The sequence below is a fragment of the Macadamia integrifolia genome, chromosome 7 (genome assembly GCF_013358625.1).
Source record: "Macadamia integrifolia cultivar HAES 741 chromosome 7, SCU_Mint_v3, whole genome shotgun sequence".
Lineage (NCBI taxonomy): Eukaryota > Viridiplantae > Streptophyta > Magnoliopsida > Proteales > Proteaceae > Macadamia > Macadamia integrifolia.
This window is the reverse complement of record NC_056563.1, coordinates 24081232-24101791: the sequence shown is the minus strand read 5'-3', so window position 1 is coordinate 24101791 and position 20560 is coordinate 24081232. Positions and strand designations below refer to the sequence as shown.

The 20560-nt window shown below is 41.7% G+C and overlaps 1 protein-coding gene across 2 annotated transcripts in view; it reads left to right on the top strand.

Annotated features, from left to right (window-relative positions):
• The window catches only part of LOC122083361, a 7483-nt gene extending 6354 nt beyond the window's left edge, over nt 1-1129 (top strand). For both annotated transcript variants that reach the window (XM_042651122.1, XM_042651123.1), the window contains exon 6: nt 509-1129. In XM_042651122.1, coding sequence (XP_042507056.1) covers nt 509-777 — 269 coding nt within the window. In that variant the 3' untranslated portion in view covers nt 778-1129. The remainder of the gene's footprint in view (nt 1-508) is intronic.
• Nucleotides 1130-20560: the final 19431 nt, after the last annotated feature.

Below are 20560 nucleotides of genomic sequence, written 5' to 3'. Positions count from 1 at the left end.
TTGTTCGTTTGATATTCCTTCCTTTCCAGATTCTCAGCATCTACCTTTCTGCATGTGTGAGTCCCGTGTTCTTGCTCGCTACACACCGGATTCTTGGGATATTTGGGTTGCATGTTTCCTTGAGCTGGTTCCAGATTCTCAGCATCTACCTTTCTGCATGTGTGAGTTCCGTGTTCTTGCTTTCTGCACAGTGGATTCTTGGATATTTGGGTTGCATGTTTCTTTGAGCTGGCTAATGTTGTCGAGTAGTCCACGGTTTCCTGTCTTCAGAAGAGAAACTCAGTAGGGTTCCAAGTTTATTTCTACCCTTTCTAAGCAAATAGTCTAGATGCGGTCAAAGTACTGTACCATTATTTTTTGGGATTGATACCTGTGCGCAGGCTGATGGTACATTTTGCTTGTAAGCTTTCAGGTTTTGTCCCAGTTTACTTTCTAAAAAATTATGTCACATTTGTAAGTCTCCCCGTTTCTAGTTTATTATGGTCTTACGATAGTGAGGTACACGCAGATGCTATTTTGGAGGATAACAAGGTGAAAGGAACCTGTTCTTCAGAAGAGGAAGATGGAGAGAAATCCAAAGGAGATTACACCAGTAGAATTCCACTGCCACCCTTTGGGTTGCCCACTTACAAGATGCATGGGGATCTCTGGGTCAATCCTGAAACGGCAGATCAGGAAAGGTTCATTTCTCTCCTGAGTGCTGCAAATTCCTGGTTGAAGCAGCTCAGAACCCAACATCATGACTATGAATATTTCATAAGTCACTCTTTTGTATAAATGAGTTTCCTTCATTTGCCCTATGTTAGATTTGAATTATTGCGGTCGCCACCATTTATCGTCCCCTGCTGTAGCTTGGAACAACACCAAATCCTGTGACCTTAATTTACTGTATTGCTAAGTTGGTCTAATGGCAGATCAGTGAAGAAGATGGAAAGGAATGCATGGATTTATAAAGCTTACAAGGGGAATTTTTGTGGACTGAGTTGTTTTTCTTGAAGAAAAATTCTCTAGAAAAGTAAACAAATCTTGTTATTATGTTTTATCTTCTTTTTTTTCTTCCTGTGTAGATGAAACTATCTTTTCAGATTTTTGTTTAAAATGTATATATGAATGAGTTATGTTCTGTGAAGTGGTTTATCGACTGTAATCCATCAAGTTGATTTGCTTGAACTGTCTCTGGTTCCAACAGTTGCACTTAAGGCCTGTGAGTATGTTTGGCTGCATATTTTTCCTGAGGAATTTCTATAACTGTATGAGGAGCAGGAGAACATAAGACTGATTGTATTATATGCCATGTTGCATGTCTTAAGAGTTTGTTGCAAGCAAAATATTAAGCTGTGTTTAATATTTATTATCGGAATAGATTCTGGGTCTAGAACACATTCTGAGACCTGATTTTCCTCTATTTTCTCACTTGAAAATGCATCTTATTCCCAAAATCTATTCCAAGAATGCATGCCGAACGTAGACTTAGTAGATAGCTGCACTCAGGGAAACAACCCTCAGGTGGAAAACTGATGGGATTGGGAATATTGTTTGTTGTTGGGGGTCTAAAGGAGATGATAGAAAGAAAAGGAAAAAAAAAGGTAACAATATCTCAACGATGATGCATTGAGCATGGAAGATGCAAACATGATTGACCATGGAATAATAGGGTTTCAAGTTTCATCATCCATAGTTACCTCTCTAAATAAGAATTAGGGGCAATTACCATCACTCGCCTGCACTTGGCCTATATTAATTGATATTCTCCTATCTTTAACTTTGTTTCCTTACATTTAGATTTTTACCTCTCCTTCTCTTTGATATTTTAAAATGATCAAATTACACCTCATTTTCACTTGTTAACTGGTTCATTATCTCTCTTCCCCCTTTATTAACTATTCTTCACTATTTTTCTTTTCATTTTTTCTCTCCTCCTCCTCCTTCAAGGCAACCTTGCACCACCCCCACCCTTTCCTCCCTCCCCAACCCCCTGCCCCCGCCCAGCCCTCCCCTTCAAGGATCTGTTCTTAATGATTTAGTTATTCGATCAGGATTTAGTGTGGTGCCATAAACAGTCCTTGTGGAGGATGAGGAAAGAATGGTTTTGTATATTAACAAAAACAAAAGTTAGTAATGAGATGTGCTGTGGACTTTCCCTTCCTCGTCGAACTTAGGGTGTGGTATTAGAGGGGCCTCTATGGAATTCATCATATTCCTGTGTGTACTACTGTCATTGTTTATTGTTGCAAATAATACTCATCACCACGGTTTCATTCTCTTGTCGTTGTTATCTCTAAATCAAATTTAAGACTGTGCTTGGTAGCCAAGAAAAGAAAAGAACTTGGTTTAAGAAATTCTCTTTTGTGCGTGGCATGTCCTGAATTAAGAGAAGATTCTTTTTTGAATTTAAAAAAATTCACCTTGGGAAGGGTGAAAATTTCTTTTGCTGCCAATTTTTTTTTTAATTTTCCAAAAACACAGGAAAATATAAGAAAATACAAAACTTTTCTTTTTCTTTTATTCTAGTAACCAAACACATATATATATTTTTTATTTTTTCATCATTTAATTTTTTTCTTCTCTTTCATTTCCTTTTCTTTTCTAGATTCTTTTTTCTTTTCTTTTCTTTTCTTTTTTTCTTCTCTTGACTACCAAACATAGCCTAAGGCAAGGTTTTTACCCAAAAAAAGAAATTCAAACTTAAAGGGTTGTCTGAATTCAGGGCAATGGGCAGAGGGGCATGGGCGGCTTGTAAACTCACACCACAAGCCAGGCCAAGCCAGGCCGAATGAGAAAGTAAGGCACCGTTTGACAATGATTCATGTTTTTGCCGTTTCTGTGTTTTCTTATTCCCAGAAACAGATAAACAGCATAAAAAGTTTTTGATAAAGTTGTTCCGTTTCAATCGTTTTTAGAAACATGAATCAAAATTTATGCCTATTTACAATTCTAGACACAACTTTGACAAAACAAGTCGGTCTTGTTTGTTTTTAGAAACGAATTTGAGAGGAAAAAAAAGCTATTTTGCCCAATAAATCTCTCAACCATTTAAACCTAAAAAGATGCAATCGAACCCTCTCTCCCTCTCTCCCTTTTAGACATCTGATGATGTTATTGGGTTTTTTAGTGACATTATGTCTACAAAAAATATTTTGAGAATCAGGTTTATCAAACACCAAAAAATCTATTTTTGTTTTCGAAAACATGAAAAGTCGTTTATGTTGTTTCTAGACATAGAAACGACAGAAACATTATCAAACGGTGCCTAAGTCTCATCAATTATATGAAAATGTTTTCTGTCCTGAAATACTGGAATGTAACTCCTATGTCAGCACTCTTTCGTCTGTCACTCTTCTCTCTCTTGTAAAAATGACCTCCCTGCTGCCCCTTATGGATTGAACTGAATAGAAAATTCTGATTGAGTCTCACTGGTGAATAAATAAATTGATGGATCATTCGGAGTTTCGGCTTCTAACTACCCAAACCCAAACCCAGGGCTAGTCTTATGACGAATAATGACAAGGTCCAAATACTGAAGCCCAGCCTGTTACTCGGTGGAGTTGTTAGTCAACTGAAGAAGAACACAAACAAGGGGAAAGAATGTAAATCAGATGGCTACAGAACTTCCCTCCAATAGATACTTTTCTACATGTTCTCTGAGTCACAGTAGTTTAAGGTAAGGGAGTATTAGAACAAATAGGCTCAAGTGTAGAGGAGAGATGGTAATTACCCCTAAGAACTATCTATCTATCCACTGGACTATTCTATCCAGAGGAAGAAGACAGACTTGTGTTCAAATATATATATATATATATATATATTTTATCTATATTTAGTCACGCTCAGTTGGAATAATGTGAGGCTGGACATGTTACACACTATGACAATCATATTCCCAGAAGGATCTGTGTCTGTCTGTCTGTGTGTTCTGTGTCCTCTTGCAACTTTTGAGTTTCGGTTCTTCTTTTCCAGAAAGAACTTCCATGAACTATAGAAAAAGGAATGGCGAGAGATAAATGCCGACAACCTTATTTGCATTCCAACAAGTGTCAAAAGCTATTATTCCATAGAAAAGTTTGTTCCCAACCCACCTCAAAAAATAAAATAAAAAACACGATAAAAGAAGAGACATCTGAGACCGCAATATCCAATTATCAGTCGAAAATGGATCATCTAGCCCTGAAGTTCAGTTCAATGGGGGACTAAACCCTCTCCCTTGCTGTTAGGGCAAAAATATGCAACTATCAATGGCATACCGGACGAACTGAGCGGGTAGGAGCGAATTTGACGCCCAGGTTAGGAACAGACCAACCGACCTACTCTACCAAAAGAATCTCAACTACCGGAGGACTGGCCAAACACCAGCATGTGGAAAGTAGTGCGGGTGTCCCATCGCACGGCTATCCAAACAACTAAACAAGCTCCACGGCTCCACGGCACTAGGTCCATAGCCGAAAGACAGGCCCAGGGCCTCACCAGCTAAACACCAAGTGGCATGTGCAGCCCATTGTTCGGGATAAGTAGCCCTGCAACCAGACCACTTGATCCAAGTCAATTGGCATAAGAGTCCTATGGGTTTCCTCAGCAAGAATACTTAAATGGGCTATTCAGGTCCGACACGTGATTTATGAACAAGGGGAGGACAGTGTCCCAGGCCGGAAAGGATTCTCGAAGATATCGAATCTTCCCTAGAAAGAAGGATACCTTGCCCTATCTCTCGAGATATGGTTAAGACGTGGAAGTCCCATAACTAGGACGTCTTCCATATTCACTTTCGTACTATAACTCTATACTTGGACTCCTACCATTACTAGGAAGCTACCAAAACGAGACTCTCACTCAATGACCGCCACCCCCAACTATAAATACCCAGGTAAACCCCTTTACAAAGGATCGAAACTTTTCTATTCTTATTGAAATTATTTTTTGCAGAGAGATCTAACTTAGGCATAAGAGAATCCCCCACCAGATCAGCCAACACTCACTCTCTTGTGTTTGCTCCTCTGTGCAGGTCATGAAAGCAGCCTAGGACAATTTCTTGCCGCAACACTTGCAAATTACATTTTTCCTCTCCTCTTTATGAGTTAAGATGGTGATAACTCTTAAAAGATATTCAGATGCGCTCGACTTTAAAAGTGGAGAATGTTTATACTGTAATATGAAAGATTCTATTTATTTGGTGATGATAGCTTGTCTTCGATTCATTTATTTTATTCCATCCATATCTAAATTATTATTATTATTATTATTATTATTATTATTATTATTATTATTATTATTGTTATTATTATTATATCTAGGACGAGTGACGAATGATATCCACAATTAATTTATGGATTGAGCCTAGTAAGCATTGAGATTTGACTCAGTGTCATGATTCCATGAAGGTCTTTCTTTGGCCTTATAAAATGTTTAAAAACTTGAAAGATTTTGGGGACTAGCTAGATGCTTAAAAAGCAAAAAAATCATTGCAACCTCTACAGTTATGTCATAGATTCTTATCTCATGGAGCGAATAATTCATATTGAGATATCTCAATGTGAAAATGTTTTCATGTACCTAAGTTCAATCATAAAATAAAGATAGAGGTATAGATAATGATGTTGCACATAGAATTAAAGTATGGTAGATGAGCTGGTGGTGTACGCTTGGAGTTTTGTGTATTGTCAATCTATTCCTTGAAAACAAAAAGGAAATTTTTATAAGTAGAGCTACATGTTGTGTATTGTTGAAATAAGGATGTTGAGATTGATGAGTATTCGAACTAAAAAACATTAAAAAATAAATAAATAAATAAATAAACAAATTAAACTAATAGAAAGGTCAAAAATAATTTTTCTGGGTTGTGCTCAGGCTAGGCGATCTCTAGCCCAATCAGCATTTACCATCTAAGACCTCGGGTTGGGCTAGACCCATCCAGCCCACCCAACCTACCCGTTGCCAACTACTGAGTGTTTGTGCCAGTAATTTAAAATGAAACGGGTTGGGCTAAGAATTGCCCAGGCACACCGTGCCATCCTTCGGGCATCAATTTTATGTTTGATGGATTATCCTTAGCCAATCATAGGCTTTGATTAAGCTACAAGGCCAAGTTTAGTCCAATATGCTTATGCCTCTCTTGGATGGCCTATAATTAAGGTGGTTGTACACTGAGCTGTGTTTGGTATGCGTTCTAGCTCAATAATGTATTTCAAAAAATCATATTAAACAGAGTCTTAATTAAAAAAATAAAAAGAAAAAAAAGAAAAAACCCATTATATAATTTCAAATGCTTTCAACTAATAGCTGCAATGAGGCAATTGAGACTCCAAGAATTGCCAGAGAATTTGCTTCTCACCTGCAAGGGATCTGTACTAAATCAAACAGTCTAGACCCCTCTTTTATACAAATGCCTATTTCCAAAGGTCCTCACGGATATTGATTTATTAACAGTCAATACAATTTCAGAGGACGTGAAAATACAAAATTTAACTTTTTCCATTGGCTCATACAACGCTCCAGGAGCTGATGGATTTCAAGCATGCTTTTATCCAAAATTCTGAAATCTAATCGAGAATGATGTAAAGCAGATGGTCAAAGATTTTTTTACTAACTGCAACCTTCCTTTTGGAGTAAATCATACGTTATCATGCCTTGTAGACACCAAATTTTGTCACCCCCCGGCAATGATGACAATATGAAGGATTGCATGTTGGATATTTTAGATTTGGAGAATTTTCAAACTTAGGATAGAAAATGACAATTTTTTCCTATAAACTTTCAAGAGAAAATGTTTTCAAAAATTTGAATTTGATGTTGTGCATTAGTGTTATTTGTCCCCTCAAGTCGGACACTACACTTTGATGCGAGAACTATGCGAATCGACGCCCGATCCTCTATTTCATTATATGATCCGGGTCCCTATTTCGTGCATATTTTCGTAAAGGTTCCCAGTTGAGACTACAATCGTGTCTCACATCATTGGATAGTGCTCGGACAGAGCTCCTCCATCAGGTCGTGCTCCACCTCGGCCACCATCAGGCCGTGCTCCACCTCGGCCTCAATCAGGTCGTGCTCCACCTCGGCCTCAATCAGGCCGTGCTCCACCTCGGCCTATATCAGGTCGTGCTCCACCTCGGCCTCAATCAGGCCATGCTCCACCTCGGCCTATATCAGGTCGTGCTCCACCTCGGCCTATATCAGGCCATGCTCCACCTCGGCCTCGGTCAGGCCGTGATCCACCTTGGCCTCCATCAGGCTGTGCTCCACCTCGGCCTCAATCAGGTCGTGCTCCACCTCGGCTTATATCAGGCCGTGCTCCACCTCGGCCTATATCAGGACGTGCTCCACCTCGGCCAACATCAGGCCGTGCTGCACCTTGGCCTCCAACAGGCCGTGCTCCACCTTAGCCTCCAACAGGTCGTGCTCCACCTTGGCCTACATCAGGCCGTGCTCCACCTTGGCCTCCAGCAGGCCGTGCTCCACCCTAGCCTCCAACGGGCCATGCTCCACCTCTGCCTACATCAGGTCGTGCTCCACCTCGGCCTCCAACAGGCCATGCTCCACCTCGGCCTCCAAAAGGTCATGCTCCACCTTGGCCTCCAACAGGCTTTGCTCCACCTCGGCCTATATCAGGCCGTGCTGCACATCGGCCTCCAACAGGCCGTGCTCCACCTCGGCCTCCAACGGGTCGTGCTTCACCTCGGCCTACATCAGGTCGTGCTACACCTCGGCCTCCAACGGGCCATGCTCCACCTCGGCCTACATCAGGCCGTGCTGCACCTCGGCCTCCAACGGGCCATGCTCCACCTCGGCCTACATCAGGCCATGCTGCACCTCGGCCTCCAACAGGCCGTGCTCCACCTCGGCCTCCATCAGGCCCAAACCCCTTTGTCCAAAAGCAAGGCTTTTTGGACAATCCTCTCTAGTTTTAGTCCCACATCAGAAATTTGAGAAATTTGTCCCAAGTCTCAAGGCTATAAAAATAGCCCTTCCCCTCTTCCAAAAAAGGAGGAGAAAATTTGAGAATTTGGGAGAGAGGATGGCCCCATTAAGGTTTTTGGCTAACTTCTTCCCTCTAAAATCAAACATTCTCCAAGTTTAAAAGTTTAATATATTAATCCTTCATTGAGCCGGGAGATCTTAGCCGGTTTGGTTCGGTTCGATTTGGGGGCTCAAAGCACAAGGGTTATCTCCCCTTGTTCCCTGATTAAAGCCGGCTTAAGGTATTTTTCTTCTCCTAATTGCAGTTTAGAACTAGCTTATCTAATGTAATAAATTAATTCCTAATCTATTTGTTTAGATTAATTATGTTTAATTAGTCTCATTTGGGTTCAATACGGTTCGTTAGATATGAATTGATTTATTTCGGTCCAATTAAAGGTATTTAGGTAATTGATTTTTTAGATTAATTAAGTTTAATTGTTTTTTTATGTTTATCTTTGATCTGGTTTAGTTTTTTTTAAGTTACTTTTTGTTCTTTTGATCTAGACCCTTAGATTAGGATCTCAAGCCCTAATTTCTTCCCCATCTTTTCTTCCTTTATTCCTTCTTTTCCCTATAGCAGAATTGCAACCACACTAACTCCTCCTCCTTCTTCTTCTTCTTCTTCTCTTCTTCTCTTTTCCTTCCCTGCTGCTGCAACCCTTAACCGGCAGCAACCGAACCTGCTTCTCCTCCTTCTCTTTTTCTTCTTCTTCTTCTCTTCTTCTCTTTTCCTTCCCTGCTACTGCAACCCCTAACCGGCAACAACGAACCTGCTTCTCCTCCTTCTCTTTTTCTTCTTCTTCTTCTCTTCTTCTCTTTTCCTTCCCTGCTGCTGCAACCCCTAACTGGCAGCAACCGAACCTGTTTCTCCTCCTTCTCTTTTTCTTCTTCTTCTTCTCTTCTTCTCTTTTCCTTCCCTGCTGCTGTAACTGGCAGCAACCGAGCCATCCTCTTTCTTCTTTTCTTCTTCTTCTTCTCTTCTTTTCTTTCTCTTTTCCTTCCCTGCTGCTGCAACACCCAACCGGCAGCAACCGAATACTCAACTTCCCCTTCTTTTCTTTTTCTTCTTCTTCTTCTTCTTGTTCTTTCTCTTTTCCTTCCCTGCCGCTGTAACTGGCAGCAACTGAACCTGCACCTCCTTCTTCTTTTCTTCTCCTTCTTCTCATCTTCCTTCCTCCAAAGTCTGCTGCAACCGAACCTGCACCTCTTCTTCTCAATCCCTAAAAGCATGCTCCTCAGCTTATTAGGAGAAAATCCTTTCCCCCCTCGATTTTCCTCATCTCGGCCAAAGCCCTTTCTCCTTTTTTTCTTTTGTCTCCTCGCTCCTCTGCTTTTCTAAACCGAAAATGCAGAACAATCCTTCTGCATTTTTTTGTTTTTCCTCATTATAGTCTTAATTGTTCATTGTGGATTAAATGATTTTGATAAGTTGTCCCCTTTTTCTTGTTTTCTTTTGTTTTCTAAAAGCTTTTCAAGGGTCTCAAATTTCCCTAATTTTGGGTCCTAAAATCAAATGATTTTCTTTTTTCTATTTTCTTTTCTCTCTTAATAATATATGGGACGTAGTTTAGGGCGTGTTTAGTTTAGGACGGGCGTGGCTGGCCCCTCAAACCGGCTCGTAGCATTAGGTGCGTATTGGGGATTTGGGTTTTCCTACTATCTATCCTTTGTACTCCAACATTCACTTGCATTAGTGTAGTACTAATTTAGATTAATTAAAGTAACTTAGTTAATGTAATTAGTCATTTCAACTGTCGTTTATTTAATTGTGGTTTGTTAATTTAGCTTTTTAAATCATTGCATTTGATTTCTTCATTCAATTCAATTTATTAAACTTGTGTAATTACCAATCTTTTTCCCTCTAGTGGTTTGTTTATTTTAATCAATCAACTAATTAGTTATTTAATATAGGATAATTAACTAGATTAATTAGTTAAAAGATTCTCTTCTCATTAGATTAACTAGGCTTTTGAAAAATGTTTAACTAATCTTAGGATTAGCTTAAAGTAGACATAAGTAGTCCAATTAGGTTTCATAATTAATTTAATTAAACCTTAGGTTTAGTTTAATCCTCCTATACTAGATTAGGTAGATTAGTAAAAATGCATTCATTTAATGTAATTAGCCCATTTAACCTTTCTAATTTTATTAGGCCCCATTTAATTTAAAAATCTTTTCACCAATTAGATTAAGTAGGATTGCAATAATTTATTTCACAAATTACTAGGGATTGGGTTTAATCATTTTAATTAATTCAATTTAGGATTTCATAAATTCATTGATCATCCATCTTGGTTATGTTCAATTAATCGAATTAGTTTAATTTAGGGTTTCATAAGTTGCTAAACTAATCCTAGGTTTAGGCCCATTTAATTAGTTTAATCTAAGATTCATAATACATCAATTAAATCATTTAGGGTTTTTAATTTTAATTAGTGTAATCATTTCATTATTTGCATCATAACCTAGCTAGCATAATTTAGACACTTGGTTTAGGGTTTTCACATGTCATGCTTAGATGCCTAGTTTAGGGTTTTCAGTGACCTAGGTTTAGGACTAGTTAGTAGGGTACAAACAAACTTTGGTCAAACAAAAAGAGACCGGCCTTAGGGTCGGGCAGACTGGGTGCCTAACACCTTCCCAGTCTGTCACTTGACACTTGTCTAGAATCTTGGTACAAACCAGCCTTATCCGTCAGAGTCATTAGTCTCTCTCCCTTGATTGAGGGAGACATTTATGGGTCCTAGACCCTTTCTAGGTGGCGACTTCCTTTTTCCCATAACGTGTATCCCCCCTTTGCATTTGATGACCAGGGGATACCATCTCATCTCATTAGGGTCGAACCCCAGCGTGTTCACCCGCGCTACGCGTCGTATCGGCGATCCCGTAGGGGCGGAGGTCTGTGGTACCTACATGCCTTATTCCCAATGACTAGGATCAACACAACTAATGTAATATTGTTTGCAGTTCATGTTAGAACTTCTTGTAGTCATTTTTTACTCGCCTCAATCTACCATCCACCAACGGAAGGATTGGATTTATCATTAACATTAAAGGTGCTTGTGTTTATAACTACACCAGTTGTTGACTCTTACAACTGCACCGTATGATTGGTACCGTGGCTATATGCTAACACCATCAGTCCGATGTGGTATAGGTCTCAACCTGGTAAAGGTTTCACACATGCTATCTCGATGTTAACGGCGAACCCAAATTCGTCCACCACGGTTTTTGGTGATTGATTCAGTGTAGAGTCACCTACATGAGTGTTCTTACAAGAACCACCTTTGCTTGATCCATCACTTGAGAGTCTCTTTAACTTAGGAACACTTCTTTAAGTATGCCGCTAAGTTGATGCCACTCTCATTTGAGCTAACTCTTGTTTGGTTCGGTCGTCCTTGCTTGCGTATGTTTGGCTAGTCTTGTGTTCAAGTAGGAGAGTGTTGTGTATTGTTATCTCACCGTCTATATTTGTCCTTTTCCGGTACCAGTCAGTGCCACCAATATCTTACCCCAATCAGCCTTTCTCGTTCATCCCACTTGGTTGGGATTATCCTAGCAACCTCTTGGGACCATCATTCAGTGGCTCTCGATGGCAGGCATTCCTCCACAACCACCTTTGGATAACATGGATGGTCGAATGGCCAGGCTAGAGGAAATGATGGCCAACCTCACGGAGGTGGTATGCACACATATGGTCACACCAAGGGAAGAGGTTTCGGATCAACGGAGTCGCCCTCAAACTCCTAGGTTTGTTCCCCAACCTCCCTACCCAGCCGAGGATGAGTATGACTTCTATGCCAACGCTCCTACCGCCAGGGCAGTTGAGGATCAAGAGAAAAAGGAATTGAAGGATCAGGTCAACCGTTTGGAGCACATTATTAGGAATATGAAAAGAGCAGAAGACCAAATTTTTGACACTGAGAGGCTATGCTTTTTTCCCCAGGCAATCTTGGCAGAAAGGTTCAAGTGGACATGTGACAAGTTCAATGGAACTGGGGATCCCCATACCCACTTGAAGTCTTTCATTGGACAGTTGAGGATAAAGAGGTTCACAGATGAAATGTTGGGGCAAGCTTTTCAATTCTCTCTAACCGGCGTGGCTCACCATTGGCTTATGTCTTTAGACAAGGCATCCTCTCGCACTTGGGAGGACATTATGAGCGCTTTCACCAAATAGTATGGCTATAATACTGAAGTGGAATTAACAAGAAGAGAATTGGAAACGACAAGGCAAATGCCGAATGAAGGGTTCACCGAGTATTTGAGGCGTTTCCGTGACAAAGCATCTATGATGAGGGATCGACCAAGTGAGCGAGATCAGATTGCCATGATCATGAGGTCGGTGTGTGGTCCCTACAAGGATGTGTTGTTTGACCAGGCAATATTGACATTTGAGGGACTCAGAATGGCAACCCAACAGGTCAAAGATGCCCTCGCCTAAGAAGAGCTCCCCAAGTATAGCAAACTTGCTAAGGAGGCTAGTAGCAGCAGAAAACCTCCTACCCAACAGAGGAATTCGGGGTCTAATGCCACGATGGCGATTCTTCCCACAACGCCAGCCTTGCCTACTCCGTCAACGCCATTTGTGATTGACCAAGATGCAACCCCCGCTCCCCGTCGACATCGAAGGCAGTNCGAAGGCAGTTCACTGACTTGGGGACTTCTTTGAGTTCAGTTTTGAATCATTTGCTTCAGGCCGGTCTTATAGTCATGCCAGAGCCTAGACCCTTACCTGAGCGGAAACCTGATTGGTTCAATCCAAACCTGTTTTGTGACTACCATTCTCAGCAAGGTCACGCAACAGATAGATGTTACAAGTTGCAGGAGGCAATCCAAGATCTGTTTGATGCAAAGAAGTTTGAAATCCGGGTCAAGCGACCCAATGTTGCCACAAATCCCCTTCCTCAGCATCAAGCAGTTAATGCCTTGTAGGAAGATTTAGGAAATTTTGACCCGACTTCCCTTATCATTTTTCTATCAGTGAAGAGTAGCCAAGCAGAGGCAATCAACGTTGGAGATCTTAGCGGATTTACTTTCCCCCATCTGGCTGATGTTGTCACTTCTAGTTTAAAAGAGCCTGTAGAGTCAGAGTTGATGGAAGATGGATCTAAGACCGTCAATGTGACTCCCTATTTCAAAACTCTGAATGGTTATTTTGTCAAAGAAGGGCAGGGTTTCTTCTATTGCGGATTTCCAGAACCATGGTTAGATGTGTTTTCAGGGGAAAGGCTACGAGGCTTTGAGATCTTCTTTGGTTGCGCGATTGATTGGGCAGAGTTAGAACATTACTCACTGAAGCAGTTTGAACAGGTCCAACAGGGACACACAGAGGAAGACCTAGATGTTAGCGGTCTCTTCGATGAGGAGATTATGATGATTGGTGGGACCAATGAATCTGAGACACCTTCACCCCACTTGTTGATTCATCGTGCTGAGGGTGTCATTCCTAACTGGAGCTGTTTGGATGAGTTTGTTTACCCTGAGGAGCTGAAATTTGTACCTGAAGAGTCGGCCATGTCTGGGCCTAAGTCCTTTAAGTTTGTAGGCAGTCCACTAGTTGTTTCTCCTTCTGTTTCTCTCCATGTCGGAGAATGTATTTCCACTTATGCAGTGTCGGTTCCTGTTGGAGCTAAGTCTGATGTAATTGTCCCAATTATTAATGAAATGAATTCTTCCAAGTATATTGCTTCTTCCTCTTCCCTATCCCTCCATCTCCTGATGATGAATGTTGCGATGACCCATCGCCTGAATTTCTCAAATCATTAAAATCTTTAAAGGGAAAGAAGGTCAAACCTGTCTGTGAGGATTTCAGGCTGATAAATTTGGGGTTAGAACATGATCCCCGGGAGGTTAGACTTGGCATATCCCTTGATGAGCAAGAGACAACCCAATTAATCGAGCTCTTAAAAGAATTTGAGGAGGTGTTTGCTTGGTCATACGCCGATATGTCCGCTATTGATGCCAGCATAGTTCAACATGATCTCCCTCTTTTCTCTGATGCAAAGCCGTTCCAACAAAAGATTATTTGCATGCGTCCGGATTGGGCTTTGATGGTAAAAGAGGAGATTGCCAAGCAACTCAGTGTAGGGTTCATTGAGGTGACGAGGTATATTGAATGGTTGGCAAATGTCGTAGTTGTACCAAAGAAGGATGGTCGGATCAGGGTATGTGTGGATTATAGGGACATTAATAGGGTGAGCCCCAAAGATAATTTTCCCTTACCCCACATCGATCTTTTAGTGGATAATACTGCGGGGCATGCGCTTTTATCATTCATGGATGGGTTTTCTGGTTACAATTAGTTCCAAATGAATCCCAAAGATAAAGACAAGACTTCTTTCACTACGAATTGGGGCACTTATAGATACAGGGTGATGCCTTTTGGTTTGAAGAATGCCGGTGCCACCTACCAAAGGGCCGCCACCACTATCTTACATGATTTGATACACAAAGAGGTGGAGGTGTATGTAGATGACATGATTGTCAAGTCAATTAATCGAGAAGGGCACTTTAAGGCTTTGAGGGTTTTCTTTGAGAGGATCAAGGAGTTCAAACTGAGACTAAACCCACAAAAATGTGTATTTGGGGTGATAGGCAGTATGCTTTTGGGGTTCATGGTAAGTGAGACAGGCATTGAGATTGACCCATCCAAAATCAAAGCGATAACAGAAATGTCACCTCCTCAAACGGAGAAGGAAATTCGAGGGTTTTTAGGAAGGATCCAATACATTAGTCGGTTCATTTCTCAACTAACAACCATATGTGAATTGATCTTCAAATTACTGAAAAGGATCAACCTAAGAGGTGGAATCCTCAATGCCAATTGTCTTTTGATCGCATCAAGAGCTACCTGGTAAACCCACCAATCCTCATTCCCCCTACTCCAGGAAGGCCATTGTTGTTGTATCTCTGTGTATTAGAAACCTCCATGGGATCGATGGTGGCTCAGCATGGTCCAGATGGGCATACAGAGCAAGCAATTTATTACCTTAGTAAGAAGTTCACAGACTATGAGACAAGGTACACAACCCTGGAGAAGACTTGTGTAGCTTTGGTTTGGGCAACAAGGAGGTTGAGACATTACATGTTGACCTATTCAGTCTTTTTGGTATCCAGAATGGATCCCATCAAGTATCTTTTTGAGAAACCTGCGTTGACGGGCAGATTAGCATGTTGGTTATCACTCTTAGCAGAGTTCGACATTGTGTATGTCACCCAGAAGTCCATCAAGGGTAGTGTTATCGCTGAACACCTATCCGCACATCCAGTTGTTGATACAAGGCCTTTGAATGACATATTTCCAGATGAAGATGTAGTTTCTGTTGAGATTGAAGATGAGGTTGGCATTTGGTAAATGTTCTTTGATGGAGCCACCAATCACAAAGGATGTGGAGCCGGAGTTCTACTTATAACTCCTGAAGGGTTGAACATGCCCATGGCATATAGGTTGGACTTTGAGTGCACCAACAACATGGCCGAGTATGAAGCTTGCCTCATGGGATTGAAAGCAGCCATCTCTATTGGGGTCAAAAGATTGGAAGTATACGGAGATTCGTCGATTGTCATATGCCAAGTCCAAGGTAAGTGGAAAACAAAGGAGGAAAAGTTAAAACCATACCAAGGGTGTGTAGAGTCTCTAATGAAGCAGTTCACAGAAATTAGTTTTGACTATTTCCAGAGGGACAATAACAGGTTTGCCGATGCTTTGGCTACTCTCGCATCGATGGTTGATTTTGGTCCGGGTGAGCAAATACAACCATTCATTATAGATCGGAGAGATCATCCTTCACATCAAGGCTTTGTCAACGCCCTGACAGTAGATGGTAGGCCTTGGTTTGCCCATATTGTCGATTTTATCAGAGAGGGGAAGTACCCTGTAGATGCCACTCAAGGAGATAAAAGGTTCCTGAGGCTTTATGCCACCCAATTCATATTACACGAAGATATTTTATACAAGCGATCTTTTGATGGTGTACAACTGGTGTGCGTGGATGAAGATCAAGCACAGACAATCTTGGAGCAAGTACATCAGGGAATCTGTGGCCCTCACATGAATGCCCGTATGTTAGCTAAGAAAATTCTCCGTTTAGGATATTTTTGGATCACACTAGAAGCCGATTGCACAGAATTTGTGAAGAAGTGCCATAAATGTCAAATTTTTGCCAACCTCATCCATATGCCCCCAACAGAATTGCACAAGCTGAGTTCTCCGTGGCCTTTTTCCACTTGGGGTATCGATGTGATCGGGAAAATTAACCCCAAAGCTTCGAACGGGCACGAGTTTGTGTTGGTAGCTATTGATTACTTCACCAAATGGGTAGAGGCTCAGTCATACGTAGAACTCACAGCGGCAAAGGTAGCCAAATTTTTGCAAGAACATATCATTTGCCGACATGGGATGCCCCATGAGGTGATTTCTGACCAAGGTCAACATTTTAGGGGCAAGACACAGGAGTTGTGTGACCAATTCAGGATTGCAAGGCACAGGTCTTCTCCTTATTGCCCTCAAACTAATGGAACGATTGAAGCGGCAAACAAAAACATGAAGGTCATACTCCATAAGATGGCTGATAGGAACAATGATTGGGCTGACAAATTACCTTATGCCTTATGGGATTATCGGACTTCTATTAGAACTCCAACTGGGGCAACTCCGTACTCTTTAGTATATGGGATGGAAGCAGTCCTCCCGGTTGAGCTAGAGGTCCCCTCTCTTAGAATTCTCATGGAGAGTCAGATTCAAGAAGCGGATTGGCTCAAGTCAAGGTACGAGGAGTTGAACCTCATTGATGAAAAAAGGATGAAGGCAATGGACAACATGAAGAAGTATCAACTGCGAGCTGCAAGGGCTTTCAACAAAAAAGTCCACCCACGTTCCTTGGAAGTTGGAGATTTGGTTTTAAAGGAGCAGAGAGCACCCATTCATGACCCAAGGGGCAAGTTTAGGCTAAACTGGAGTGGCCCTTTTGCGGTGAAGGAAATCCTCCTGCGGAAGGCAATACGCCTTGTAGATCTTGATGGTCAAGAACTGCAGTACCTAACCAACTTAGATCAGCTGAAAAAGTATTATGTTTAGCCTCCGCATTCAAAAAAAAAAAAAAATAAAGAAAAAAAGGAATGCAATGAAGGAAAACTGCCTTTGAGGCATGAACTACGCTCGACCTGATTCCTAAATTTTTAGGATACATAGGCAGCTTGAAAGTCAAAATCAAGCTCGGTCAATTTTCGCCACACCTCATAGCGGGTTGGACCTAATTTTCCATTTTTAGCTATCCCTTTCCCCTTTCAGACAAATGGTTTCTCGCTACTCTTATCATCAGGGGGTGATCGAGTACGGCTAAGAACTCTTCCCACCGTCTCTCAAATTCGGCGGATTCCAAAGAGTTTTCATCTTTAGTCCTTTTTTTTTTCAAAATGACTATTTTGATTGACGTGATTTCTCCCATGAACTTGTCATCCGTGCAAATAATTGTCTTGATCTGGCTCGAAGATTCCATTTGCCGTTCTCTTATTCGACGGTTCCCAAGAGTTTTCAATAGCCCCTCTTTTAGCTTAACTTTTTCTTTAGTCAGCGTGATCCCTCTCTGAGGTCGCTATCCAAAGTAGTATCCTTACTCTACCCGTGGCAGAACCATCGGGTTAGTTTCCTTCGGTGTGTGTGTCTTAACATCTGTTTTAGTTTAGGGTTTGGGCACAGACATGATCGCAGTCATCTGAGAGACCAATCCTACATTTTCTAAATTGGCTCAAAGGGTTCTTAGCTTTTGCAAATGACAAGCGAAAAAAAAAAATCTATACACTTTTGGTGGATGTGTCATATGATATTTTCCTGTAAGTTGGTCCTTTCCTTAACTTACATTTTATGATGTACCCAGGAAATCCGAGTTGTGTTTTGTTGCTCCCATTATTATCATGGATGTTGCTTTCCGCCGATGGATGGTAGCAATGAGGGACGATGACCCTGAAGTCCTTAAAGAAGTGCACCTCTATGCACTCTTGCAGCTCCAGCACATCAGTCCATGTCGTGCTTTGATACATGAGGCATCTCGTTTCTGGATCCGAGAACTTCATGTTTTTGGATTCAGAACTGTGGAAATTTGCCCTACTCTGGAAGAATTTCGAGCTTGCCTTGTTTACAATCATCGGGGAGATGTTTTTTGCCCAACACTGCAACTCGTTAGCTCGATAGAAATTTGAGAATTTTTCGGTTGGAGTGCTAAAGAGGCAAGGCGAGGCGAGGCAAGGTGATTCATGGCAAGTGATCGAATCAATCTTTATGCTATTATCCAGGAGTTTGCCCCACTTCAATCAAATATTGAAAGCTTTAGGGTGCATCGAAGGAATGCTTTCCTTTTCTGCATGATCGCTCGTTATCTATTGCATTCCCCCAAGTGTAGAGGCTTACCCATTATCATCAACGTCATCCGGCAGTTGAGACAAGGTTGCGACATTATCCCTATTGTTTTGGCAGAGACTCTGAGAGGACTTGATATTATGACAGGTCGTCGAAATTTTCACACTAGTGACTTTAATGGGTGCTTCGCCCTCCTCCAGGTATGGTTAGTCGAGCTCCTTCAATTGGTCCAACCTTTGGTTACAGCTCATTTGGAACCGTTTCAGTATTTCAAGCGAATTCAGACCTTTAACTACCACGATGCAACAAATTGGCCTGAGTGCTGGGAGCCCTCACGGAGCGAAGCATCAGGTGAGAAGTCCATTGGTGGTCAGTTTGGAACCCTGTTTTACATACTTCTGGCTGTGACTATGTCAGGTTATTAGGCATATCCCATACCTCCTTCTACATACCGGCTCGCTTCATGCGTCAATTCGGTTTACCTCAGGGTGCTCTAGGGGATGTGGGTACCGCGCCTATCACAGAGGCTTTAACAGAACGTTTGGTGAATTCCATTGCAGCCTCGTGGAACCATTTGGCTCACCTAGGTTAGGGTTGTTAAATTGAAGATCTTTTGGTCTGGGCAGCGTTTATTGAGGAGTCATTCCCCACCTTTCTGCTTTTCAAAACTTGTAGTAGCCGTGGTGCCATTTTTTTTCCTTTCAATGAAAAGACTTTGTCCTTTATCATGAGCAATCTACTAGCAACATTCTCCTTCATGAACATATAGGCTTTGTGTGTTTTTACTAACCACTAACCTTCGTATGATGGTGCTCTTTCCAAGCCCCTTGGCTTTCGGATCTAGACCTCTCGTGGATTCGGCATGTGATGGCATCTCGAACACCATTGCGATCTCTTAAATTTAATGCAGTTGTTTGTTGCTAACTTTGCTAAGCTTTATGTCCTTATTCAGGTATTTGAGATCCAGAATCTCCCAAATTTTCCTTTGCTAATTCCAATGTAGGTGCACAACCAAACACATCGTTGGCACCAATTTCGTGAGAATCCTTAGGATCACAACCGAGCACCGTTGTTGATCCCAGCTGAGCACCGCTGTGCGAGGATGATCATCCCATGCAGAGAATCCCAAGGTTCATAGTCGTGCACGACTGCCAAGGTGGACTATCTGCACCAATTTTTCAAGAATCCTTAGGATCATAGCTGAGCACCGCTATCGATCCCAACTGAGCACCGCTGCGCGTGGACTATCCGCACCAATTTGTCGAGAATCCTTAGGATAATAGCTGAGCACCGCTATCGATCCCAGCTGAGCATCGCTGCGCGAGGACTATCCACACCAACTTTTCGAGAATCCTTAGGATCATAGCTGAGCACCGCTATCGATCCCAACTGAGCACCGCTGCGCGAGGACTATCCACACCAACTTTTTGAGAATCCTTAGGATTATAGCTGAGCACCGCTATCGATCCCAGCTGAGCACCGCTGCGCGAGGACTATCCACACCAACTTTTTGAGAATCCTTAGGATCACAATCGAGCACCGTTGTTGATCCCAGCTGAGCACCGCTATACGAGGATGATCATCCCCTGCAGAGAATCCCAAGGTTGACAGCCACGCGGCTAAAAACTCAAATTTTCGGTGTCACACAGTTTGGGTATTACCTCTATATTGACCAACCGCGGCAGATTTTCAATCATAGTAGCATCCACACGCTACCTGATTTCGCATGTGTTATCGATTGACATTTCCTACCTTTGGTCTTATCGCTCGTTTTGCATTTGCATTTGCACCTCCGCCATCCTTGAGCCGGAGTACATTGCTCCGTGTGACAAAATGGTTTATTCTTTCCTTTACCTTTTGACTGTTACACAGGTCTCAGTCAAAGAGGGGTAATTTGTAGACACCAAATTTTGTCACCCCCCGGCAATGATGACAATATGAAGAATTACGTGTTAGATATTTTAGACTTGGAGAATTTTCAAACTTAGAGTAGAAAATGACCATTTTTTCCCCTATAAACTTTCAAGAGAAAATATTTTCAAAAATTAGAATTTGATGTTGTGGATTATTGTCGTTTGTCCCCTCAAGTCGGACATTACACTTTGATGCGAGAACTATGCGAATCGACGCCCGATTCTCTCTTTCATTATATAATCCGGGTCCCTACTTTATGTATATTTTCGTAAAGGTTCCCAGTCGAGACTACAATCGCGTCTCACATCATTGGATAGTGGTCGGACTGAGCTTTCTAAC